This window comes from Protomyctophum bolini (genome assembly GCF_963924005.1).
Source record: "Protomyctophum bolini genome assembly, chromosome: 4".
NCBI classification, from domain to species: Eukaryota; Metazoa; Chordata; class Actinopteri; order Myctophiformes; family Myctophidae; genus Protomyctophum; species Protomyctophum bolini.
The window spans coordinates 28289666-28314256 of record NC_137865.1 but is presented as its reverse complement, the minus strand read 5'-3'; the positions used below and the strand labels follow the sequence as shown (position 1 = coordinate 28314256).

General features: G+C 41.7%; 2 protein-coding genes across 3 annotated transcripts in view; both read left to right on the top strand.

The window, feature by feature from the left end:
- Positions 1-7368, top strand: part of rasgrf1 (Ras protein specific guanine nucleotide releasing factor 1) — a gene marked incomplete at both ends in the record, with an annotated part of 31559 nt that extends 24191 nt beyond the window's left edge. The window contains 15 exons of the mRNA XM_080761016.1: positions 438-520; positions 767-1015; positions 2451-2830; positions 2935-3054; positions 4030-4200; positions 4401-4507; positions 4856-4968; positions 5241-5301; positions 5663-5766; positions 5864-5948; positions 6043-6240; positions 6443-6522; positions 6604-6721; positions 6817-6885; positions 7276-7368. Coding sequence (XP_080617142.1) covers positions 438-520; positions 767-1015; positions 2451-2830; positions 2935-3054; positions 4030-4200; positions 4401-4507; positions 4856-4968; positions 5241-5301; positions 5663-5766; positions 5864-5948; positions 6043-6240; positions 6443-6522; positions 6604-6721; positions 6817-6885; positions 7276-7368 — 2031 coding nt within the window. The remainder of the gene's footprint in view (positions 1-437; positions 521-766; positions 1016-2450; positions 2831-2934; positions 3055-4029; positions 4201-4400; positions 4508-4855; positions 4969-5240; positions 5302-5662; positions 5767-5863; positions 5949-6042; positions 6241-6442; positions 6523-6603; positions 6722-6816; positions 6886-7275) is intronic.
- Positions 7369-11458: 4090 nt separating this feature from the next.
- Positions 11459-24095, top strand: blm (BLM RecQ like helicase). 2 transcript variants are annotated; one of them, XM_080762390.1, is made up of 22 exons: positions 11459-11777; positions 13607-13673; positions 13764-14460; positions 14575-14695; positions 15009-15088; positions 15931-16042; positions 16321-17009; positions 17101-17277; positions 18400-18518; positions 18628-18741; positions 18916-19014; positions 19105-19253; positions 19346-19452; positions 20408-20568; positions 20716-20911; positions 21104-21303; positions 21402-21549; positions 21838-22037; positions 22188-22383; positions 23204-23326; positions 23449-23641; positions 23777-24095. In XM_080762390.1, exons 1-22 carry the CDS (start codon positions 11677-11679, stop codon positions 23925-23927), a joined length of 4200 nt encoding a protein of 1399 aa, XP_080618516.1. In that variant the 5' UTR covers positions 11459-11676; the 3' UTR covers positions 23928-24095. The 2 variants fall into 2 exon arrangements, with proteins under 2 accessions (XP_080618516.1, XP_080618515.1); XM_080762389.1 differs by having other exon boundaries at positions 13607-14460.
- Positions 24096-24591: the final 496 nt, after the last annotated feature.

The following is a 24591-nucleotide window of genomic DNA, read 5'->3' as shown; positions in this document are numbered from 1 at the left end:
CATCGATGATGTCACTGGTGGACTGGTGGTTTCTGAACTGCCGAAAATTGTGACATTTTATCATGAACATTAATGAGGAGTCCAATTAAATGAAGATAGGTTGAAAAGTGGTGAAGTGGTCCAACACATATTTGTGTTAGCATTATGTTATGCTTTAGCTATTGAAAAATAGCAGATCTACAAGCTCATAGCTCGCCACCGAGTGGTGCGCTACGAGCTTGGAGGTCTGCTATTTTAGAAAAATCAAAGAACGCGAGCTTTTTTCAGAAAACTGTCAGGATGTAGAAGACATTTTTAGAATCTGATCTCAGGTCAAAATGGGTTTAGGGTTTAGTGTTTAGGATTTCTGCAGTGAGCATATGTATACAATACAGCACTCCAACAACACCCCCTGGCCTAAAGTATACTTTCTCTGTGTCTCTGTATGGTTCTTATAGTGTGTGGATAACATCCGCTGCAATGGACTGATGATGAACGCCTTCGAAGATAACTCTAAGGTCACAGTGCCACAGATGATCAAGTAAGCCTCATGTTTTAATATGAATGTATTTCTCCCTCTTTTCGTTCTTCAGCAACTTGAACATGAACATGAGCATCCTGATTCTGGTTATGTCATCATAATAGGTTAACAAAAATAGGTGACTATTTGGCTAAAATAAATCTCCAAGCTCACAACGCTATCTCAACATGTGAGCTTGTAGGCGCTATTTGACGTACAACAAGGGATTTATGTAGATTTAACGTGCCAATCTTGTCATACGCACAGATCGGACGCAAGCCTGTACTGTGACGACGTGGACATCCGCTTCAGTAAGATGATGAACTCCTGCAAGGTGCTGCAGATTCGCTATGCCAGCGTGGAACGCCTCCTGGAGAGGCTGACTGACCTGCGTTTCCTGTCCATCGACTTCCTCAACACTTTCCTCCACTCGTACCGCGTCTTCACCAGTGCCGATGTCGTGTTGGACAAACTTATCGCCATCTATAAGAAGCCCATCAGCGCCATCCCCGCACGGTGAGCACCATTATCTCACACGGAGTTGGACGTGTCACGTACGCTACATAAATATCTGCTTTGACTGTTGGTCCATGGCTGTACTCAGGCAAGTGACAATTATGTAGGATTCAGGAATTATGTTTTTCTGTTTTTTGCTTTTTCAAATTCAGCCGGTTATAAGTAAGTAGGTGGCTTATTGTTGGTATCAGCCGGTAACACGTGGGAGTCTGTCCCCATTACAATGGGCTAGACCCCTGGGAGATGGATTGCTGAGGTGGAGCGCCACACCTACTACCATCAGCTCCCAGTACTTACCGCACGACTTGCCACACCCAAGCCATGCTACTACTATACGCTGAGTTGGCGGTGCCCAGGATCGAACCTATGACCATGTGATCCAAAGGCGAGAGCTCTACCGACACATTATTGGATAGTATTAGTGAAGGGAGACAGGAAACGGGAAGGGAGACACAGGGTATATATGACACGCAGCAAATGCCCTTTGACATCGTAATGTCCCTGTGAATTGGTCCATTTCAGTTTGAGGGCTACAGTATGTACGGTTATGCTTCTCTAATTCGTTCATGCCTCCCCAATCTTAGTTATGTTATATTTTGTGTGCTTGTTGCATGTGTGACAGTAGATGGACGTTGGGGCCGACAATCTGTCAATTAATCAACTGGCCGACATGCCGCGAAATGGAACTGCGCTGTAGGATTCCCTTTGAGCCATTTAGACTGGGAACCCCTATCCATAACTATACCTTTCAATCTGTGTGTGTGTGTGTGTGTGTGTGTGCGTGCGTGCGTGCGTGCGTGCGTGCGTGCGTGCGTGCGGTAGGAGAAGACAGTCTCAGCAGGGCTGTGTTGGTCTGTGTTGTTCCGTGGCAACAGCAGGACGACCACACCCCTGTTAACCACTCACCCCTTCTCCCCCCGCCTTGTCAGCAAGCAGAGGGTCTATATAGGAAAAATGGATGGTGCATTGTGTCGTGGGGCTGACCAGAGCCCCTCCACAGAGAGAGAGAACCCCCACCCCCAGACATAGATCAGGGAGATCTCCACATGCCCACACCCGACAGCATCTTATCCCACTGTGAACCGCCTCCACTTGGCTGCCTGTGTCAGCAGTGGCCGCGCACACTATCACTCACTGTGCTATTTATGGGAACCCGTGAGGTCGCCAGGAGGGTGGCAGCGAGTGGGAGAGGTTTTTCTGCAACACTGCAGCCTGTGCGCTGTTTAAAAAAAAGACAAGATGCGGCTGTGGCACTCCTTGTTGTTGCCGTGTCTGAAATGGCTTGTGTTCATTATTTAGGGAGCGTTGTGGCTAAGCTAAGGAGTGTGTTAAAAACATACAGTAATGTATGCACAAAGTACACAGATGTAATAGCTACAAGAATTCTCATTTATATGTCCTAAATTCCAAATGTGTTTATCCTCCCTCGGTGCAGGTCCCTGGAGCTATTTTTTGCCAGCAGTCAGAACAACAAACTTCTATATGGAGAGGCTCCCAAGTCTCCTAGGGCCAGCCGAAAGTTCTCCTCCCCTCCTCCCCTGGCCATCGCCTGCAAGACTTCGTCCCCCAACCGCCGGCGCAAGCTCTCGCTCAACATTCCCATCATCACAGGGGGCAAGGCTCTTGATTTAGCCGCCCTAACCTGCTCCTCAAACGGCTATGCAAGCATGTCCTCCATGTCCCCATTCACCAAGACCACCCTGGACATCAACAAACTCTATGTGTCCAGCACCATTGCCAGCAAGATTCCAGATGAAGTAGAGGACAAGTCAGACAGACCAGAGGAGCCCTCTGTGTCCACGACAAACAAACAGGGTACAGTATATGTCCTGTCAAGCTAGGTATATATGTGTCTTTGACTATCTGGAATGCTTCTTTATTGTGTGTTTACTAAGATGCCCCCGCCCGCCCTCCCCCAGATCTCTCTGTACGGGAAGAGAGTGACATTGATCAAAACCAGAGCGATGATGCAGACCTAGAAACCTCTCCCATCAAGTCACCAACCACCCCCAAAAACATCAAGTGCAAAAACTCCTCAGGTACTGCAGTATAGGCCACACTGTGTTCCATACAGCCCGGTAGCATCATTATGGCTCAGTGGTGGAGCCCACACTGGCACACCACCTGTATTTCATGTCGTGGCCAATGTCATAATATTTATCAATGAACAATTGAACATTTGACTGACGGAAAATAATCAGCATTAAGAAAATATCTGTATCCGTTTTTAAAATACGTTTTTAAATATACATATTACAACATAATACATATTTTAGCATGCTAAGCGATGCTTAAACACATTCCTCTGTCATGAAAGACAAAGTCTTGTTTCTGCCATAAGGCATACTGTATGAAATGTAAATGTGGTGGGTGATTATGTGGGGAAAGCCAGTGCCTGGCATGAGTAGGTGTTATAGGGAAACTTGTGTCATAGCAACTACATCAGCAGTGTGATTTCCCTTCCGCCCCCCAACATTGAGCTTGTTTTCAGTGTGGCTAAGGTTCTGTAAAATGTAATAGTATTGGAAAGATAAAGAGGACATGGAATTGTATGTATTAGCTGCAACAATTAACAGTCATATGATATCTCATATAAGCATTATATGGTCTACTGTTCGTCTCAATTCCTAATTATAATGCCTTTTCGCTCTCTGGGTTTAAACACGGCAGACTGCAGCAAAGCTGTTGATTCCTCCATTATGCTGATATTTGGTGGCTATATTTAGCAACAACCATCTTGAATATCAAAGCCTCTTGTAAAGAAAACTATATGGGGAGGGAGTACTGTAATGCTAGGCCACCCCCTACTGGAGGAATGGGAAAGGACACAAATACTTTGTAGATCACTGAATCGTACTGATACCCAAACTTCACAGTTTTTCTTTTCTTCATCTTTAGCTTATAATTATTTCTAGAATTAGTAAACATATTTGCTCAAAGCTACCCTTTTTTATCTCACCAATATACCAACAAATCAAGTCTATTATTTGTGTCTATACATTCTCTCTCTGTAGAATTCTCCCTGTTCTCCTACAACAATGGCATGGTGATGTCCTCATGTAGAGAGCTGGACAACAACCGCAGTTCCGTGTCTGCAGCCTCTGCCTTTGCCATTGCTACAGCAGGAGCCAATGAGGGCACGCCTACTAAGGAGAAGTATCGGCGCATGTCCCTCGCCAGCACAGGTACACCATCGACCAAAACATCCAATCCAGACTAACACCTTGTCTAAAAAGAAATGTCTAAAACCCACATCACTACAGAAACACTGGTAGATTTCATTTTCATTTTCTCACTTAGCTTTCTTAGTATCGAAGAAATGTACACCTTTGATGAACTGGTGGCAGAGTTATGTGCTAACACTCATCCGAAACCTTTTCTCCAGGATTCCCAACAGACCAGAGAAATGGAGACAAAGAGTTTATCATCAGAAGAGCAGCGACCAACAGAGTTCTAAATGTTCTTAGGCACTGGGTGTCCAAACACTCTCCGGTAATACTTTCCATTACACTGCATCATCTTATATAAAAAAATGGCTTAATAATTAGCTTAAGGGAGGACCGGCAGGCATGCCGGCGGACCACATCATCACACTCGTGTCACTATAACATGGCGCATGCATTCCGTAGAACGCGCTTTCCTTCTTAAATAGTACCTCCTTGGTTCTCTTGACAAAGGTGTGTGTGTGTGTGTGTGTGTGTGTGTGTGTGTGTGTGTGTGTGTGTGTGTGTGTGTGTGTGTGTGTGTGTGTGTGTGTGTGTGTGTGTGTGTGTGTGCGTGTTTTGGGGACTACAGCCTCTTCACTCTATTGTGAACCAACTGCTTGTGTGCTCTGTACAGGACTTTGATAGTAACAATGAGCTGAAGTCCAAAATTATTGCCTTCTTGGAGGAAGTGATGCATGACCCAGAGTTGCTGACCCAGGAGAGAAAGGCAGCAGCCAATATCATCAGGTACTGGAACATATACTCTAGTAATGGGACTGTATTTGTACTAATGTTCTGTATATTCACAACCAAATAAATTACAAATAGAAATATAACTCTAATTAGCAGTGATGACAGTGAGTACCAGCCTCTATAAGGGCCTTTTTAAGGGCTCTAGCTGGAATCTGAGCAATTTGTATTTCTCGCCCCCCTATTGGCGAAAAATAAAACTTCTGGGAACTCAGATTATACAATAGCCTACTTGTGTTGTTGACTATTTGTTTTGCTATCTGCTATAGGACTCTCACACAGGAAGATCATGGTGACAACCAGCTTAGCCTTGAAGAGGTGATACAGTTGGTGAGTAAAGTCAAATTGTTTCCCAAAGTGTGGACTGGAGACCCCCAGGGGAGAGACCTTGAGGGGATTCCAGGGCGTAACCAGCAAAATGAGAAGCTGTTTAAACACCTTAAGCTCAATTTTTTTTTTTTGTCTATTGAAAAATAGTAGATCTACAAATTCACAACATATAATGATACAACACGTTCTGAGCTTGTAGATCTGATATTTTAGACAAATCTTGACAATTTTCTGTCCACGGCCAAATCAATTTGTGGGTCCTTGACATGACGTTTTTGAGAACCACTGGTCTGCTCCACCAGCATGTAGAAAATATGTGTGGTTGAAGCAGTTTTTCTGAGTGTCTTTTGGTCGCTTGCAGGCGGAGATAGGAAAGACTGATCCCTTTGAGAACCACTCTGCTCTGGAGATAGCAGAGCAGCTCACACTTCTGGACCACCTGGTCTTCAAGGTCATCCCATACGAGTGAGTGACCTGACACAATAATAAAATTGTCTTGTTTTGTGATCAGAAATAAAAAAAACACACATTCACCATTCACTCTTTGTCAATGTCTCGGCAGAGAATTCTTTGGACAAGGCTGGATGAAGAATGACAAAAATGAAAAAACACCGTACATCATGAAAACGACAAAACACTTCAACGACGTATGTATGCCATCGCAATCTGTCCTTCCATGTGCTATAAAGACCAAATCAATATAAACTGTCAGTGTAAAGCCATCACCCTTTTTTCTGACAGATAAGCAACCTTATCGCCACTGAGATCCTGCGCTGTGAGGATGTGGTCACTCGGGTGGCCGTCATAGAAAAGTGGGTGGCCGTAGCTGACATCTGCCGTTGTCTGCACAACTACAACGCCGTGTTGGAGATCACTTCCTCTCTCAACCGCAGTTCTGTCTTCCGCCTGAAGAAGACCTGGCTCAAAGTATCCAAGCAGGTGCCCTATACAGTATATACCTGTAGCTCCATCATGTTTCATGTGTGTTATAGTGCTCTCTGTTATCTGTGCGTGTGTGTGTGTGTGTGTGTGTGTGTGTGTGTGTGTGTGTGTGTGTGCGTGCGTGCGTGCGTGCGTGCGTGCGTGCGTGCGTGCGTGCGTGCATGCGTGGTGCTGATGCCCTTTCCAACTCATCCTCTAGACAAAGTCAGTGATCGACAAGCTGCAGAAGCTGGTCTCCTCAGAGGGAAGGTTTAAAAACCTGAGGGAGGCTTTAAAGAAGTGAGTTGTATAAGTATATTATTTTGCAGTGGACCAATAAAACAAATAAGGAGCCTAATTGGTTTGCATTTCTCCCACTAGTTGTGATCCTCCCTGCGTGCCATACCTGGGCATGTACCTCACCGATCTGGCTTTCATTGAGGAGGGGACACCAAACTACACAGAAGATAGCTTGGTCAACTTCTCCAAGATGAGAATGGTAAGATATGTGCTACAGTGCTTTGCTGAGTACGTGTTATCCTGAGAGAGGAGAAGATTGAGTGCTGTGATTGATTCTCTGTTGGAATGTTTCAGATTTCCCATATCATCAGAGAAATACGGCAGTTTCAGCAGACAGCATACAAGATCGATCATCAGCCAAAGGTACTTCAGTATTCCAATTTTTTTACAGATTAAAATGCATTAAAATGCAACTTTGCCAAGAAACCACAAAAACAAAACAAAAAATGTAACAAAAAACAACAAATAATAAAACAAACAAACAAAACAATGATATTTAGTATGATAAATTACCTATATCATGCAAACCTTTGATAGTTAGGTTTAGGAAATCAAAATGTCTGGCATAAAACAATTACAGTAAATAAACTAATAACTTTATTTATAATAAATAAGAGTTTGTAGAGCTAATATGTTAGTATATATTTTTTTAAGTTATTGACCTTTTTTTGCCCAAAATAATTGCACCAGGTTGAGACTAAGTGGTGAAGCTGCTCTAAGAACATGCTTAAATTGTTCTTTCCTCCTTTTCAGGCAGCACAATACCTGCTGGATAAGAGCTCTGTTCTGGATGAAGAAAGCATGTATGAAGCCTCACTCAGAATTGAGCCAAAAGTGTCAAACTGAGAATGGTGGTCCAGCTTATTTTTCTCTCTTCATAACATAGTAGCTACATGAGTGAACTAACACATTGACATTTTGTACAGCTGTTTTGAAATATTTGCTCTTCTGTACTTTAAATGTTTCAGGTCACATCAACTTAATTCTCACATGCTTTTTGGATTTATTTTTATTTTGTAATTTCTCTCAAGGGAGGTATTCTATGCATAATAACTGAGGTCACTATATTTGTACACTGTACACTCTATGTGACCAATGACATTTTGCATTGATTCATCTGTGTACTGTGAATTTGACACTCACTGAGCACACATGTTGATTTGATGATTGAGTTGCTCTGCAACTAATGTAGCATTGAAGAAAAGAAAATGCACTGACCAAATCAGGTAAAAGGACACCTGTTCAGGAGAAAGCATATCGTTGCTGTTGGGCGGAAAGCATGTCGAAAGCTGTTATACTTTTTAGAAGAAAATCAGTAAGACGCCTGAGGGTGAGAAGCGACCACGCCCTTTGGGTCGAGGTCACGCATCCGCCTTGTTGACGGCAGACTGCTGGGCAAGCGCTGGCGCTTTGGCATGGGGCGTCAGATCAGGTCAGCTCCAGGAGATCTAAGAGTGGTAGCGGGGACATTCTCTTGAGTGTGCAGAGTTTGATGAGTGAGGGCCCAGGTAGCCTGCATTTTCTGGCATGTTGAGAACTCGCCAGCTGCTGAGTGGGCCTGCACAAATAACTTTGGGGCAGGACCGTCTATAGTTTGAATGGACAGGCATGGGCCTGTTGAGAACAGGCCCACCTGTCCACGCCCGGGTGGCTGCATCAGGGATTTCCATATATGGGCTTAACTGCAACAATATGTAGTTATTATTTAGTCTTGCAACACTCCAGTATGACCAAATAGGTCATTAAATTACAAAAAAAGAAACAAAAACTAAAAGAATACAAAGTTGAAATATGAAGATATGAAGAAATACTGCCCGACAGCAATGATATGTTTCTCCTTAACTTGCTCCAGTTTCCCAAATGACAATAATGTTTGGTTTTGTTTTCATTATTTGTGCTCACCTCCCACTTTAACCACTTGTCTTAAACCTTATATCATTAGTTGACTGGGGTCCCCCAGGGCTCTTATACTATACTAGGTATGCTAGTATTTCCCTCTACCAAATGTCTTTTCTGAAAATAGCTGATATATGTACAAGCTCACAGCTTCGGGTTGTGATGCGTTGTGAGCTTGTAAATCTGCTTTTTTTGGACAAATGTTCACACCAGAATAGGGAGTCTAGGGTTCATGTGGTTAAGCAGTATTTATTAAGCCCCAACTTCATTGTCTCCACCAGCCCGAAGGCATGGGGAGAGAGTATGTTTTGCACTCCGTACGTGTGTGTGTCCGTCCGTCCGTCTGTCACCAGCTAATCTCCGGCACTGTTAACCCGGTCGATGCCAAATTTTGCACACACACTCCCTGGATGCCAACGATGAACCTCTGCCCCAGAATTTCAAGAACGGCCTGTTATAGTGCCACCAGGAGGCCGACTTTTGATCACTCCTCCAGATCCTGTCCAAAAATCCCACAAATCGTTACACACTATCTCTATAGCCATGTGTTCAAGCCGGAACTGTCCGATATTTCATATTCCATCCTAATTGGCTAACATTGGCTTTCAAAGTTGGCACGATTGGCCCGTTTTGAAAAAGAAAGCCTCAAATCATGAACGCAGCGTGCAATTGATGTGAAATCTTTCACAGACTTTCCTACTAGGCTGAGGAATACATCCCACCCTTTTCACATTGGCCTGTTATAGCGCCACCAACAGGTGGATTTTTGCAAAACACATTTTTGGAAAAAAATGCCTCAAATCATGAACGCAGCATGCAATTTACGTGAAAATCTTTCACAGACTTTCCTACTAGGCTGAGGAATATATCCCACCCTTTTCACATTGGCCTATTATAGCACCACCAGGAGGCCACAACCTGACCTGCCCTGGTGGAGACCTGTGTGCCGAGGAGCACTTTATCTAGTTGACAAATGTATGCGTTGTAAATCAATACGACCCTATAGGGTAGTAGTGGCCACTCCAGCAGAACTTCAACAAACCTGGAGTATAAATTGTAAGATAAAGTATAATATTTCCAACATACTGTGGTTAAGAGGGTTTACATCTTGTCTGATGGGTGTGAGCTCAGTAGAGAATTCTGCTGCTACAAAATGCGTGGAGGGGCATAACATTCTTATAATGGCCACTTTATGTGATTTAATTTGTTTAAGACCTCATGTTTGCTTCTCATTTCAATTCAAAGTAAACTGAGCAGCATACTATTAAAAAACAAACAAACAAAAAAACGTTAGTACTTCAAGGTTCGGTGATTTTGCTGTAGAGTAAAAGGTTGTTGCTCTGCTGTAATTAAAAGACAATCTGTCCTTTTTGCTGTTCCAGTGATTGTGGAACGTGACTGTATCTCACTCTGTTAAATGCATTACTGTTTAAGAGTATGATAAAATGTACTGTATGTGAATGGTCTCTGCCTGCAGCATTCAAACACTATTTTTGTAGTAGTAGAGAGGGATCCTCTCTTTATAAGAACACGAGGAGGTATTTTGTACTTTGTTGTTTATTCACCTGACTGAAATGTGCTGTACATTTTTGTACATGCAATCCTGCATATTTCTCAATGTGGAGCAGTGTAATCCTTTGAAAACATAGATATTCTGTATATCAAGCTTAAAGTCAAAATGCTACAACAGTGCGGTTTTGAAACCATATCTTAGAAATAGGAAAAAATGCATTTATACTGTAATCCTGTCTATAACCAATTCTGTTAGCAGGAATATAGTAACGTAGTGCTTATTCTGTGAATATTTGTATTTTTACTATGTATGTACAGTAAACATTTGATGCTCATGTAGCAGGCATGCAACACCTTCACAGACAGAATAATACTATATACTTATACTGTATAGCCTACACTTATACATGCACATACTCTTACAAATGATATAAACAAATAACCATTTTGCTGTTAGCAATACCCAGTGGTATGAAAATTATCTTTCAATCCCCCCAATGTTTCCACAGCTCAAGAAATCTTTCCAATTTTATATAAAAAGGGACAAATAGATCATAAATAAAGTATGTTTCCCTATTACCTCTTGCTAATAAATCTATTCTATCTCAGGGGCATATTGTCTCAAGTGTTTTTGTAGATCGTCACACGATCAATCTTCATGTACTAAATATATGATATTCATTAATCTGTCTGTCTCTGTCTCTTTCTCTCTCCTATTTATCAAAACCGCAATACAGATCGGAAGTGGCAAGTACAGTTGAGTATGTGTGTGTGTGTGTGTGTGTGTGTGTGTGTGTGTGTGTGTGTGTGTGTGTGTGTCTGAGTTTGTGTGCATGCATGCGTGCGTGCGTATGCGTGTGTGTGTGTGTGTGTGTGTGTGTGAATGAGAAATATTTACTAATGTATATGAGCAATGTAATTGTGATGTCATAAGACAAATCATGAATCATATAGTGCAATATTATTATGCAATATTATTGGTATACGGTAACTAGTTATACCAATAATATTGCATGATAATAATTGCTTTTTTTAATCAGTCCGTTTTTGGCCCCAGGCCTCAAACGCAAACACGAGGTAGGATTAATCAGGGGTTCACAAACTTTTTTGGCCCAGGTACCCTTTTGGAGGGGAGAACACCCCTTGATTGATTGATTGATTGATTGATTGATTGATTGATTGATTGATTGATTGATTGATTGATTGAAAATGTTTAATCACAGTATGTAGAATGAGTACATTTCAAACAAAAGCACATACATTGAAAAACAATTATAAAAACATATTAATTGAAAAATAAAAAAATATGCATTCAATCAATCAATCAATACAAAAACTGCTAAAAAGCACCCTTTCAATTTATCAAAACAAATTATATAAACTGTCTATGGAAAAAGACACAAGGAAACAACTTAGTGGTTTTAAGACTACAATTCCCAGCATTCATCAGTTTTCATGCATGCTGTTTCTCCGCCAATAAGGAGCACTTTTGCTAAATGACATTACGCGCAAAACACGAAACCTTACTGTCTGTGTGTACATTACATTACAATATGGCGCAGGCGGAATTCTGTAAAATTTCATAGCATTACCCGCCAAGACGGACTTTTTAGTTACAATCAGCTGCCAGGCAAAACAATCATCTGGATTCTGCAGCTGCTGCTGGTTATGCCGAGGTTTTTGTTGAGCGTGATTGTCAGCCTGCTATCTATCTAGCTAAGCATTACCAACAAGGCAACAACAACGATGCCCGCCCCCGTCCTTCCACAAAATAATTTGCAGGAGCAACTGGCCAAACATAATAATGCTGCTCAGACCAAGCTGTCATTTGCTAAATCCACACCGGGGTAAGTGTTGCACTAAACGATATATAATGTTATTGTTATCTGACTGCAGACCTACTGTATGCTGCAGACTCTACGGCTACGCTAGCATATAGTGCTGCAGTTAATGCTAATGCCTAATATGCTGCTCCACAGGGGAGCGCCCCAGGTTCTATGTTCCCCACCATGCAAAAAAGGTTCTTTGTTCCCCACTTAGAATAAACCTAAACCAGAAACCTAACCTAGTAATTCTAGTATAAGACTAAAAGTATTTTAGCAACTTGTCTTATGTTTGTGTTTTAGTAGCAAAATCTCAGTCTTTGAACAATCCATTGAACTTTAGGCCTGCCTAGGCTAGTACTTAAACTATAGACTTAGCCAACTAAAAATGAACACTGGCATAAAATAAACTAAAACATAATTGCTCAGACTCTTAAACAAAGATGGCAAAAACAAACATTCTTTGTTCTGTACTTAATTGTATAGTACAGTTTGTTTACTGTAAACAAACTGTACGTAGGGTTCCGAGCGGGGTCTGACTTGTGGGGCTAGAGCGGGGCTAACCTTGGCCTAAACCTAGCTCTGGTCCATAGCTCTAATGCGTTGCGTTGCATAATGAAACGCATTTTATAGAGCTATGTATGGACCAGAGCTATCCTAAGGTAAATGGGGAACATAGAACCTGGGGAACATGGGGATGACCCACATTAACCACTTCAGCCTTATTTAAACGTTGGCTATTTGAAAATAGCCAATCTACAAGCTCACATATGGGTGCTTTTATATCTGCTGTTTTCAAAAGATGTTTTTATACATTAGAGATTAGACTGCATTGCTGCAACATATGATAACTTCTGGATTCTGCATGAGTACTTTTATACTTTACATTTTGAATTCCGGGTTTTTACTAACTGAGTATTTCTACATTCATTCCAGTATTGATACATTTACTTAAATACACATATAAGTAAGTAACATAATTATGCAATGTTACTGCACCGTACAGTGTTCACATCTCAGCCTTCCAACCTAGCCTAAGATTTAGACTCTCATAGATGTATTTTTCGTTTAGTCTTACTAGAATTACTAGGTTAGGTTTCTGGTTTGGGGAACAAAGAACCTTTTTTGCATGGTGGGGAACATAGAACCTGGGGAACATAGGTACACTCCCGTAATAGTAAATCCAAATCTACAAAGTAACTAAAGTAGATTAAATGGAGTATTAAAATGTACAATATTTGCCTTTGAGATGTATTGGAGTAGAAGTTAAAGTATTGGAAATACTCAGTAAAGTAAAAGTACCTCAAAATTGTATAGGTATACTCTCCTCTTCATCATCACTGACAAAAGACTTGTGTTGAGGAGGCCGTCGTCTTTGTGTTCTTTTGTGTTCTTTGTGTACAGTACTTTAGTAAATGTACTTACTGGTAATTACTTAACACTCTTCAACTCAAAGACGCTATAATGCACTGCTATCAAACAGAAAAGTCCTATTGTATTACTATTAACAACATTAAACTAACTCACCAATATTGCAGCTGCACAGAAAACTTGTCCTCTTTGTATCTGTCAAGTTTTTGTTTCATAAATATCTGCCGTAGACATACATTTTTAAGTGTTTGGGACTTCGAGTATGGATTTATGGAAGCGCTCGTTTTCAATAATGCAACGTCTTGCTGCATCCTGCATTATGTGCAATTTCTAAACGGGTGACATGCAGGACCGTTGAGTGATTTCCAACACACACACACACACACACACACACACACACACACACACACACACACACACACTTTCAAAAGGTATAGTCGAGCTATGTGAATGTGATTTCATGAATATTTTTCTTTCTACAGGATGTTTTCCTTTAAAAAGAAGTCCACATCATCATCAGTCACATCTAAGACTGAATTTTCTGCAACGGTAAATCACTCAAATGTTCTGGCTAACAGGAATGTCAATACTCCTCAGAACAATTCAGTAACACAATCTCCCTTTACATTTCCAAACAAGCACCAAAGTCATGGCAAAATCAGCAGCTTCATCGCTGCTAATCCAAAAAGCAAGTCGGATTCTACCAGCCCATCACTTAACTGTTTTCCAGCCAGAAAGGTGCCTCTATCACTGTCTGCCAATAAAGTACTGTCTACCTCTACCTCCACTACATCTGAAATCCAGCATACAAATGTCAATGCCAGCAATCCCACAGATCAAGATGCCTCCTTTGGATTCCCACTGGATGAATGGGATGATATCGATGACTTTGAAACACCAACCAAAACACAGGTCACCGGGAGAAGTGCTTTGCAGAGTCCAGATGTTTCTGGGAAGAAAGAATCACCGTCATTTTCTAAAGAAAGTGTTAACAAATATGCTTCTCCTGACAGTCTGGCTTCAGGGTTGATCAACAACACTGCAAAGCGTGGTTTTAGTAAACCTATTATCAAGACGTGTGGACCAGACCACAATGTGGATGATGCACAAAGAAATTACCCAATTTGCGATGCAGATTTGTGGGGGCCAGAAGACTCTCCTCTTAAAAGAACACAAAGACGACGGCCTCCTCAACACAAGTCTTTTGTCAGTGATGATGAAGAGGAGAGTATACCTATGGCCAAGCCTGCTGACAAAAAGATGAATATGCCTATGTCCAAGCCTGCTGACAAAGAAAAGAGTGTACCTATGATCAAGCCTGCTGACAAATGGACAGGTATCTATCTATTGTAGCTAATTTCACATTTGTCTGTGTGTTTAACATCATATAACATAATGGTTGACAGCAAATACACCTTACATACAGGATATTATATTACTCCCTTGTTAGGTAACCCAGATGAATGCATTGAAACAAGTATGGACCACAATTACAAGTCGGAGGCTGATTCTGATTTAGATTGCATTCCTCCTTCTCCAATCCCTGATGAGACCATTTCTTCAATAGAGAGGTTTGTTTTTATTAATTAAACTGGCACAAAGGATAACTTTTTAGAACCATAGAAATGATTATTTACAATACAATTGTAATTAAGCTTTAAAAAATGTTATTAAGCTTTTAAATGTGCATGTTACCCTAGATATAATGTAAGCCTAAAAATACATTTGAGTGATTCAACATTTTCACATATATACAGTTATATTGTAATGGTCATATTCCAATCATCTTTGTCAAGATGAGTACAAAGTTGATAGTAACATAATATAATTAGACCTTAATGTCAACATGGCAATACTCTCATTCTCTGATTCCGTTTCAAACAGATTGAAATCAGTTGGTTCTGAAAGCCAAGACAGGCCAGTAAACACTACGGCATCTGTCACACAAGCTAATGGGAAAGGAGGTGAGTCCGGTTTTATTGTTTATTTCAGAGCCTGTGAATATTCTTCTTAGGGTCAAGCAAATCATTATTGTATGGCAACCATCGGGACAAACTTATTTAATATTTAGTCGCCGAGAGGCTAAAGTGGGGGAAATGTTTACCTGTCGGACTCGCTGCTTGTAATGAAATCACTTCTCCTAGACCTAGATCCATATGTTTCAGCGTTTTGTTCATTTATTAAAGTTTGAAAACAATTCATTTAGCGTCATCAGAATAAATGCCCACACATACTCCAGTTTTAGGTGAACAGAGAGATGTGTTGGAGCGGTGAGTCACTTATCACAGCAGCTTCAGTGATGTCATGTTGTTTGTTGTAGTTTTCATACACAAAACTGCAGTATGCATGGGCCTTTTTAATTAACCACTATTTCCTGACCTGTTTTTTCCAATTTTTTCTTAAAGATGAATTGTATACCGCCTCATTGGCCTAGCAATTACAACTTTTACATGAATCAATTACCGGTACAATATACTGTAGATCGGAACTACTTTTTCCAAAATAAAATGTGCATTCATTCATATACCAAATGTTTGGTATAATGTTGTAGTTTCTTTGTAACTAATTACAATGTTAGATTTAGACTAGCAATTCATCATTGGATTAAGGTGTATTATTTCCCTACCTTTGAGAGGAGATGCTACTTTGTCCTATATAGACCTCCAGGATTTCAGATAAACTTGGCTAAGTTAAGCTCATCATTCAACATGGAGTTTCAAAGTGCACACAGAAACATACACATACCAACATAAATGTAGGTATTTTGTCTCATTAACTGAGTTGCTCTTTAACTGTCTTAAAACAGATGAACTCTTCTCTCTTATGGAGTCCATTTGTGCCCTCGTTGACCGCATCCCTGATAACGAACTGATAGGCCTGTCATGTGGAACTGAGCTTTTACTGAAGAGGGCTCAAAGGTGTGTACATTTGGAAATGTAATATTTTTACTGTGCTTTACTAACTACTTAACCTCTTAAATCCTATATACTTTGTTGACCGGGGTTGCTCAAGGGACTGTACTTAGTTGGGTTCCCCGCTTTGTCTCTCTACAACAAATATCTGACTGTGATCTTGCAGATCTGCTATACCGGTAATTGACAATTTATGTTCACCTAGTAGGACACATCCAGACAATAGGGTTAAATCATGTAGTTAATATTGTTTTACCAATGGCTGTAATTTGTTTGGTACCTAGGAAAAGGATTCTTGCAATTGGCAATAACACATCATCCAGGACGCAGCAGCCAGATAGCACTGTGATACTGGAGCCAAAAGCAAAGCCTTCCTTTTCGCTTTACACTCCCAGAGAGACATCTTCCCCCATGTGTCTCTCAGTGGACAGGAAAGAGCCCTCCAAGAAAACCATGCCATTCAAGCAATCTTCGGTCATCTCCGTGGACTACAACAGCAGTGTGTTTGAGGATTCTGACTGTATTATTAACGGTTTCCAAACCCCTGGCATGGCTAAGAAACCAAGCAGTCTTGCCAAGTCTGTTTACTCTGTAGACAAGGAGTGGCCATCTGTGCAGAGAATGGTTAATTGCCCGTCACCTTCCAGCATTCCAAGCCCATCCCGTGAGTTTTTTGAGGACGACTCTTTCTTTTCGCCTAAAAGGCCAGCGGCTGTTGTGCCAAGAAGTGAAACCACTGCAGTCACTAAATCAACACAAAACAGAGAACCAGACGATTTTGACATAGATGACTTTGACTTGGATGATTTTGATGAATCAGACATTCCAGACTACTTTGATGAACCCCCACGCTCCACTGTGTCCAAGCCTGTGGCTAAAACGGTCGGAGAAGGAGGTGCCAACAAATCCATATGGGATAAAAAAACAGCTACACCTGCATCCTCAGCCAAGCCAGCAAAGATCAACTCTCCTGGTAAGTCTCCTTTCATTGACACATATTGTTGGCTTATATTTATGTTACTTATTTCTTAGCCATAGTGTAATTTCTGTGTCACACATTACAGAACCCACTTTCCATAACCCGGCCCACGATCGCTTCAGGGGGTTCAACTTTCCCCACTCACCAGAGATGATGAAGATCTTTCACAAGCGCTTCGGTCTCCATCAATTTAGATTCAATCAGATAGAATCCATCAATGCTGCTATGTTAGGAGAGGATACATTCATTCTGATGCCCACAGGTTGGTAATTCTCAGTGTACGTTTAACAAACACAGTTGTGTACTGTTATATGAGGCAGATGTAGGAGCCATTGTAGCCGGATGATGACTTAAACTCATCCGTGTACCAGTAGCGTACCAGTACACCAGATGTACCGATAAAAACGATCTTGAACCCATTAGTATGTATTGTAACTTTGGCTATCTTTCCTGTTCTACTCTGCATTTCTGAACCTGGGTGCGGAAATTATAACCACTGAGTTAATCGAGGCTGGTTAAAATTTGTGTCAAACAGAAATGTGATCGTGTCAAAGATCGTATCCAACCTAGGCAACCTAAATGGCTCAATAGAATGCACAGAGACCAAATGCAGAATAGCAGGGAGACTAAATAGTACCACCCCAATTGTATTATGTTTTATCAACATCTCTGCCATACACGGGGAGAGCAATACAATCAATCACCCCTATTGTTATTGTTATATCCTATTTTATTAATATACTCTACTTACAAAAAAAAGTATTCACTAAGAAAAATGACATGATAATAGAGCAAGGGTGATGAAACCCTATGCTGTCTGTAATTTGTTTTCTGGTTCAGTTCAACACCTAGTGATGACACCTTTATTCATTAAACGTAGTGGTGGATGGCACTATTTAGACCTTTCTATGTCGGTGGTGCTCAACCTTTTTCATGTCGAGGACCTCCAGAATTATCTGTATTTGGCCGTGGACCCCCATCTGAAAATATGTTGTTGGAGATAAAAACTTGCTCTTACATTCAAAGATTTGTGCCACATTTTCACGAATTTTCAAAATGAGCAGATCTACAAGCTCATAGCGGGGCACTCGCTATGAGCTTAATGAACATAATCCTATAAAACACCAAAAGGGATTCCCGTCCAGAATGGGTTAAGGGGCAATGATGTCAGTCTTCCACAGTACACAGTACCATGGGGTCTCCCCCCCCCCCCCCCCCCCGTATGGTTTTAATTTCTATTTCAGTTCCCAATTCCCCATGTTCAGGTAAGCCAAGAGAGCTGGATATAGATGTACTGGAAGCTATTCACGGTTCACTTACTTGTAATGCAGTTATGAACAGGTGTGAGATGTCTGAAGTTCTCCATCATTCTGCTCTTCATCAGGTGGGGGGAAAAGCCTGTGCTACCAGCTACCTGCCTGTGTGTCACCAGGAGTCACTGTGGTGATCTCTCCACTCAAATCACTCATTGTAGATCAGGTCCAGAAACTCACGACTCTGGATGTAAGCATTGTCCTTACAGCCTCCCAGGCTCATATCTGTAAGACGGTTGCAACACGTGTGACATACTAGTGCATGTATTTTAGTTTTTCTCATGCCCTGCATCTTTTAGATCCCAGCCACAAGTCTGTCTGGTGACAAGAGTGACACTGAGGCATCGAATATTTACATGCAGATGTCCAAGAAAGACCCCATCATTAAACTGCTCTATGTCACTCCTGAGAAGGTGAGAGATGTTGTTACTGTTGAGTTCCCAAACCTGTAAATGCAAAAAACAAACATTTTAATGTAATTTGCCTTGCTGTCAATTGTAATGTTTAGTTTTAAAACCATTTTTGAAATGGTACTTGTGGTTCAAGCCAGACCTGGTTCTGAAGTTTTCTTTTCTTCTTTCCCCAAGGTGAGCGCAAGTAACAGGCTACTCTCTGCGCTGCAAAACCTGTATGATCGAGGCCTTTTGTCCCGATTTGTTATCGATGAGGCCCATTGTGTCAGCCAGGTGTGTTCCCACGCATGAAGGTGTTTTCTGCTCACCGTTGAGCTCTCAGCAATTGTGAAAATATATCTTTCGCCTTTTGTTTTCGTTCAGTGGGGCCATGACTTTCGCCCGGACTACAAGAAGCTGCATGAGCTGCGTAAGAAGTTCCCTTCAGTTCCCATCATGGCCCTAACGGCCACGGCCACGCCGCGGGTCCAGAAAGACATCCTCCACCAGCTACAGATGCCTCGACCACAGCTGTATGTAACCTGCCTTCCCCACACCAGTCATGATCCACAACAGCAAAGACCAAACAATAATTGATATAGCTCTCATATTTTTTTTTTTACAGATTTACCATGAGTTTCAACCGAACTAACCTCAGGTATTCTGTCCTGCCTAAGAGGCCCAAGAAGGTAGATGAGGACTGCAAGGTCTGGATCAAGAAGCACTATCCACGTACGGGACTCACTGTAGCATGATTATGTCCATTTGTTGCCCGTCTGTAGCATACGACAAATATTCTATATTCGTCGCAAAACAAAGGGTATATATTTTTTCTAGGCTTAAAATAATTGATATAAATAATTTTGGAAATCTCAAAGGAGAAGTAGAGAAAAAAGGATCCCGTACAGGCGTACACGGTCTTCACTTCACTTCACAAAAGAGTTCTTTAGCCTGTTTTTTCTTATATTTAGGGACTAAACTGCCTCATGGAGGGCAACAGTTGATATTCATCATTTAAGCATTCTCTTAGTCTGGGCTTTAAATGAATGTAACACGACCTACCAACAGGCCTACCAACAATTTTAGCACAGATCTTAATTTGGCTAAACAGTTTGTTCTTATATACTGTACTATAGATAGGCTGTTAAACCAGGCCGTGCTACAGTACATCAGTTTGAACAACAGACGTATAGAAAAGAGACAAGATCTGACTACTAGCACCAAAGGATCTTAGTCGGCGTAAGGAGTACATGCGCTGCTGTATCCTCTTCTAGATATATTCAATATGAGAGTCAGAGGACCACCATAAGGTGGCGTCTATCATCACCCCCAGATATATGCAAGATGGAACTTGTTCAATAGCTGAACCGTGGATTGTCACTGGTGGCGTCTTATCACCGGGAGCAGGACCAAAGATAATTTCCTCAATTTCTTAGTGTTGATGATCAAATTATTTTTGTCACACCATTCCACAAGCCGGGCAACACTACACTGGTCAGGTGCCTGATGAAGGTCTGAACGAGGTCTGAATCTCCTGGTGAAACTAACTGTCGCTGAAAAGATTCAGCTGGATGTGGTTCTCTAGACAAACAGTAGGGGTCAGCAGAGACGAGGAATAAAACATGGAGGAATTGACGGTTCATCAAAAGAAAATGTAATTGTATAATCTCCCGTCTGCACTTTCTAGGTGACTCCGGCATAGTGTACTGTCTGTCCCGTAATGATTGTGATACGATGGCACAGAGTCTACAGGGGGCAGGGATATTGGCTCTGGCCTATCATGCTGGTCTGACTGACAGAGACAGAGAATACGTGCAGACCAAGTGGATCAATCAGAATGGCTGTCAGGTGAAATTACCTCTCTTTGACATTACAGCATCATTAAAGCTTTGAATTGTTTTCAAGTTTATTATACAGATGTTTTGTTGGACATTTCCCCTTGACGTAACACACACTGTCAAATCTCAACTCGGTGTGGTGATCCTTGTCTTACAGGTCATATGTGCCACCATAGCCTTCGGCATGGGCATTGACAAGCCTGATGTCCGCTATGTGATCCATGCCACTCTTCCCAAGTCGATTGAGGGCTACTACCAGGAGTCGGGGAGAGCAGGCAGAGATGGAGAGATCTCTCATTGCATTCTGTTCTATTGCTACCACGACGTTATCCGCATTAAGAAACTCATCACCAGTACGTGGCTGCTAGTATTTTGGCATGCAACATTTGTTTGGATAAAATTGTCCATACTGTAGTTATATATTCCACATCTCCGCCTTCCAGTAATGTGTCGGAAAACCTATGATGATAACAAATCAAATTATATACTTTTGTCTGCACTGACAGACAAATATATCCTCTGCAATATCCTCTGTTTATCCACAGTGGACAAAGGTGACAGAAACAGTGACAGAAATGCCAAATCAACTCATTTCAGTAACCTGAACCACATAGTGCAATTCTGCGAGAACTTGATGGAGTGCCGGAGGATACAGCTGCTCGCTTACTTTGGTGAGCTCAGATTCAACCCGGATTACTGCAAGGACCATCCACACGTCGTCTGTGACAACTGTGCCAGACCTAATGTAAGAGTCCTCTCTAAATGGTAGCAAAAGTCTTCCAAGAGCAACATAAAAAATTTAAGTACATATGTGAAGTTAGAATGATCTCTGTCTGTTTACAGAAATACAAGATGAGAAATGTGACTGAATACGTACAGAAGATTGTGAAGTTCGTCCAGGAGTACTGTGAGAAAGTTGGAGGAGCGCGATCTGCCAGGACCGCTCAGCAGACCCGGCTGACTCTAAACATGCTTGTGGAAATCTTCCTTGGTGATACACTTGTACTAATAAGAATGCATGCGAATTGCTCATGGCAGTCCTAGTGACAACATTTAACACATTCAGACCGTACGACGTGTGGGAACGTCATAACTAATCCAACCGACGGATCCAAAGAACGTGTACTGTACACACGTCCTAGCGCATTTTCATTGATGTCAAACGAGAGAAAAATAACAGAGTAAAAGCGGCCATATCTTCCCGGCAGCCCCGAGCTTCTATTTTGAAAGAAATTCCGGCACTGATTTTAACGTGCTAATTTAACATTTTCTCTGACAGGGTCTAAATCAGCAAAGGTCCAGACTGGGATGTTTGGCATCGGATCAGTGTTCTCCAAGCACAATGCTGACCGTCTCTTCAAGAAGCTGGTTCTGGACAACATTCTCATGGACGACCTGTACATCACTAACCAAGGCCAGGCCGTGGCTTACATCTCAGCCGGACCCCAGGCCATGAACGCTGTCTCAGGACGCATGCAGGTACTCCTCGTTGAGTCATACACTTTAAGGCTAATTGATACTTATACTGTACTTGACAACATTTGCTCAAATATTGTTCCCCCAGCCACACTCTTTCAACTGTCATTATGTACGGTCAAGTAATATGTCATGGCTGTTGTCCCACATTAGGTGGAGTTCTGTGATACAGAGAGCGCCAGCACAATCAGGAGACACAATGCCGGTGGGGACAAGAATGTATCCAAGAGGAAGGAAATGGTTCAGCAGTGTTTGCAGGAGCTGACTGACCTGTGCAAGCAGCTGGGCACGGTGTTTGGCGTCCACTACTTCAACATATTCTCTACTGCCGCCCTGAAAAAGATGGCAGGTAAGCTCTGGAGCACTTAGGTCGCATAGGATGCTCTCACTCATAGATGGTGTTGTAGTCAGCGGTGAGCTGGCAGTAGGGCTGCCCGGGGCACCGCCCCGGTAGTTCTGAAGCTGCACGCACCCCACGAGATCTACAACAAAGCAAGCGGCGTCGTCTATACCTGGCTGGCAGGCTCCTTTGTTATGCTTTGCATAACATTACCCGATGTTCTCAGTCACTTCACATCCTCAGTTACATTGTATAAACAGCCATGCAGTTAGCTTAGCCTAGTATTAGTCTGCTGCTATAGCCAACTGCATGCGAATATCTAGATGACGACCCACCGAAGAAGACGTGTGTCCAGATTTCGTGCCTAAACACAGCGTTTGCCTGTCGACTCCATAGACCATATGGGAAAAAAGCATATAAATATCAGCTCCTGCATGATCGTGGCTATCATTGCCACGATCAACACATTTACAATGGAACTAAATAATAAGAAACATAATTACATTAGAATAGCCGGTTTTCCATCATATTTTAATACAGTATTTCAATTAGCAAGACCTGAGTGGCTATGTGCACATGCATGTGTGTGCACGTAACGTCATTAAAATACAGCCCCACTAGTTTAAAATTCCACAGCACACCACTGGTTGTAGTTAAACCATCAAAGTGTCCCTGAGCAAGACAATTGACCCCCAACTGCTCCTGGGGGCACTGCTCCTGATCCTTAGGGTGGGTTGAATGCACATTTCATGGAAAGGAGTGCAGACAAAATTATGATGATCCTACATCCTTCAACGACACTTGAAATCATGACTTTTATTGTGAACAGAGACGATGTCTGCGGACCGTGAAGTCCTTCTACAAATTGACGGTGTGACAGAGGACAAACTGGAGAAGTATGGCGCAGAGCTCATCGATGTCTTGCAGAAATATGCTGAGGTGCAGCCACAAGGTGAGGATCCACATGAGGCTGAATGGTTTTGATTGTAAATGGGGTCTATGAACAATAGATGACAGATTTTGATTAGCATACTGTAGTGGTAAAGGAAATGTTTGTTTCAACCTTTTCTGCAGTGGAAGAGCAGAGCAACCATACTATGGGGTGGATAGATATGGATGGTGGCGGTGCCGATGATCACGAGGACAATACTGAATCCACCTACTTCGGCAACCAGACTGGACGAGGACAGAAGCGTAAAAAAGCTCCCTACACAAAGAATGCCAAGAAAACGAGAGGATACGCCGGCAAGAGCACTGGCTCTAAGGGGTCAGTCATCTGTTTATGTTCATAAATTAGCTTTCTATGACCATAGGCTCTTCTGTGAAACGGCATAGGTGTCATTTGCTTCCTTTCAGCTAAAACAACCTTCCCCTCCTCTCTCTTGCTTTTCTCCCCTTGTAGATACGGCCGTGGACAAAACAACGCAAATAAGTCCTGGTCATCGTCGGCCAACTCTGGTGGTCGACCTCAGGCTGCAGGCAAGAGACCAGGTCTCATGGGCATCCCTGCCCCGCAAACCAACAAGCGCTCCTTCCTCAAACCAGTTTTATGACCACAGTCTCAGGCGTTTTTGTATATCAAGTGGTGTACATTTACTTGTTTATATATGAACAGTGTGTTATTCTAATTTGATATGCTTTTATTTTGTACTAGACCGCTTATTTTGTATTAATCGTGTTTAATTTTATTTGTAATTCATAAATAAAGGCTCACTGAAACATCCACATGAAAACGTGTGTATTGCATTTTATGTGTACATATGTGTGTATAAAAAGAAAAACGTCATACTACAGTAGGTTGTTTCTATAGTAAGTAGTACTGTTTTTCATCAAATTGTCAGACAAAATCAGTTTGACGATTAAAACAAATATGAAAATGAAAAACAACATACTGTATGACGTTTTTCATGATTTTCGACGATAAATTATGAAAATCAAGAAAAACATACATAGTATGTTTACTCGTTTTTCATGGTTTTTGACAAAAAAGATGAAAATCATGAATAATGACAGGCCAATGTCGTTTTTCATGGTTTTCGACAACATTCTTAAACTATTTCATGATTTTCAGTGATAAAATAAAAAATATGAAAATCAAGAGTTATAGTTAAAGGTGCTGAACAACTATGATCTAGCAATGATTAAAATCTGAATAATAGCTAATACTTTAAAATAGCACATGCAATGACGAGTGTCTTCCACTAGATGACAGTATTG

Excerpts from the sequence above, each read along its gene's own strand:
- blm (XM_080762389.1), top strand. The coding sequence starts at position 11,677 with ATGCCCGCCCCCGTCCTTCCACAAAATAATTTGCAGGAGCAACTGGCC. Across the intron at positions 19,015-19,104 it reads AGGCCCATTGTGTCAGCCAG|TGGGGCCATGACTTTCGCCC; the intron begins GTGTGTTCCCAC and ends GTTTTCGTTCAG. Across the intron at positions 23,327-23,448 it reads TGCTGAGGTGCAGCCACAAG|TGGAAGAGCAGAGCAACCAT; the intron begins GTGAGGATCCAC and ends CCTTTTCTGCAG.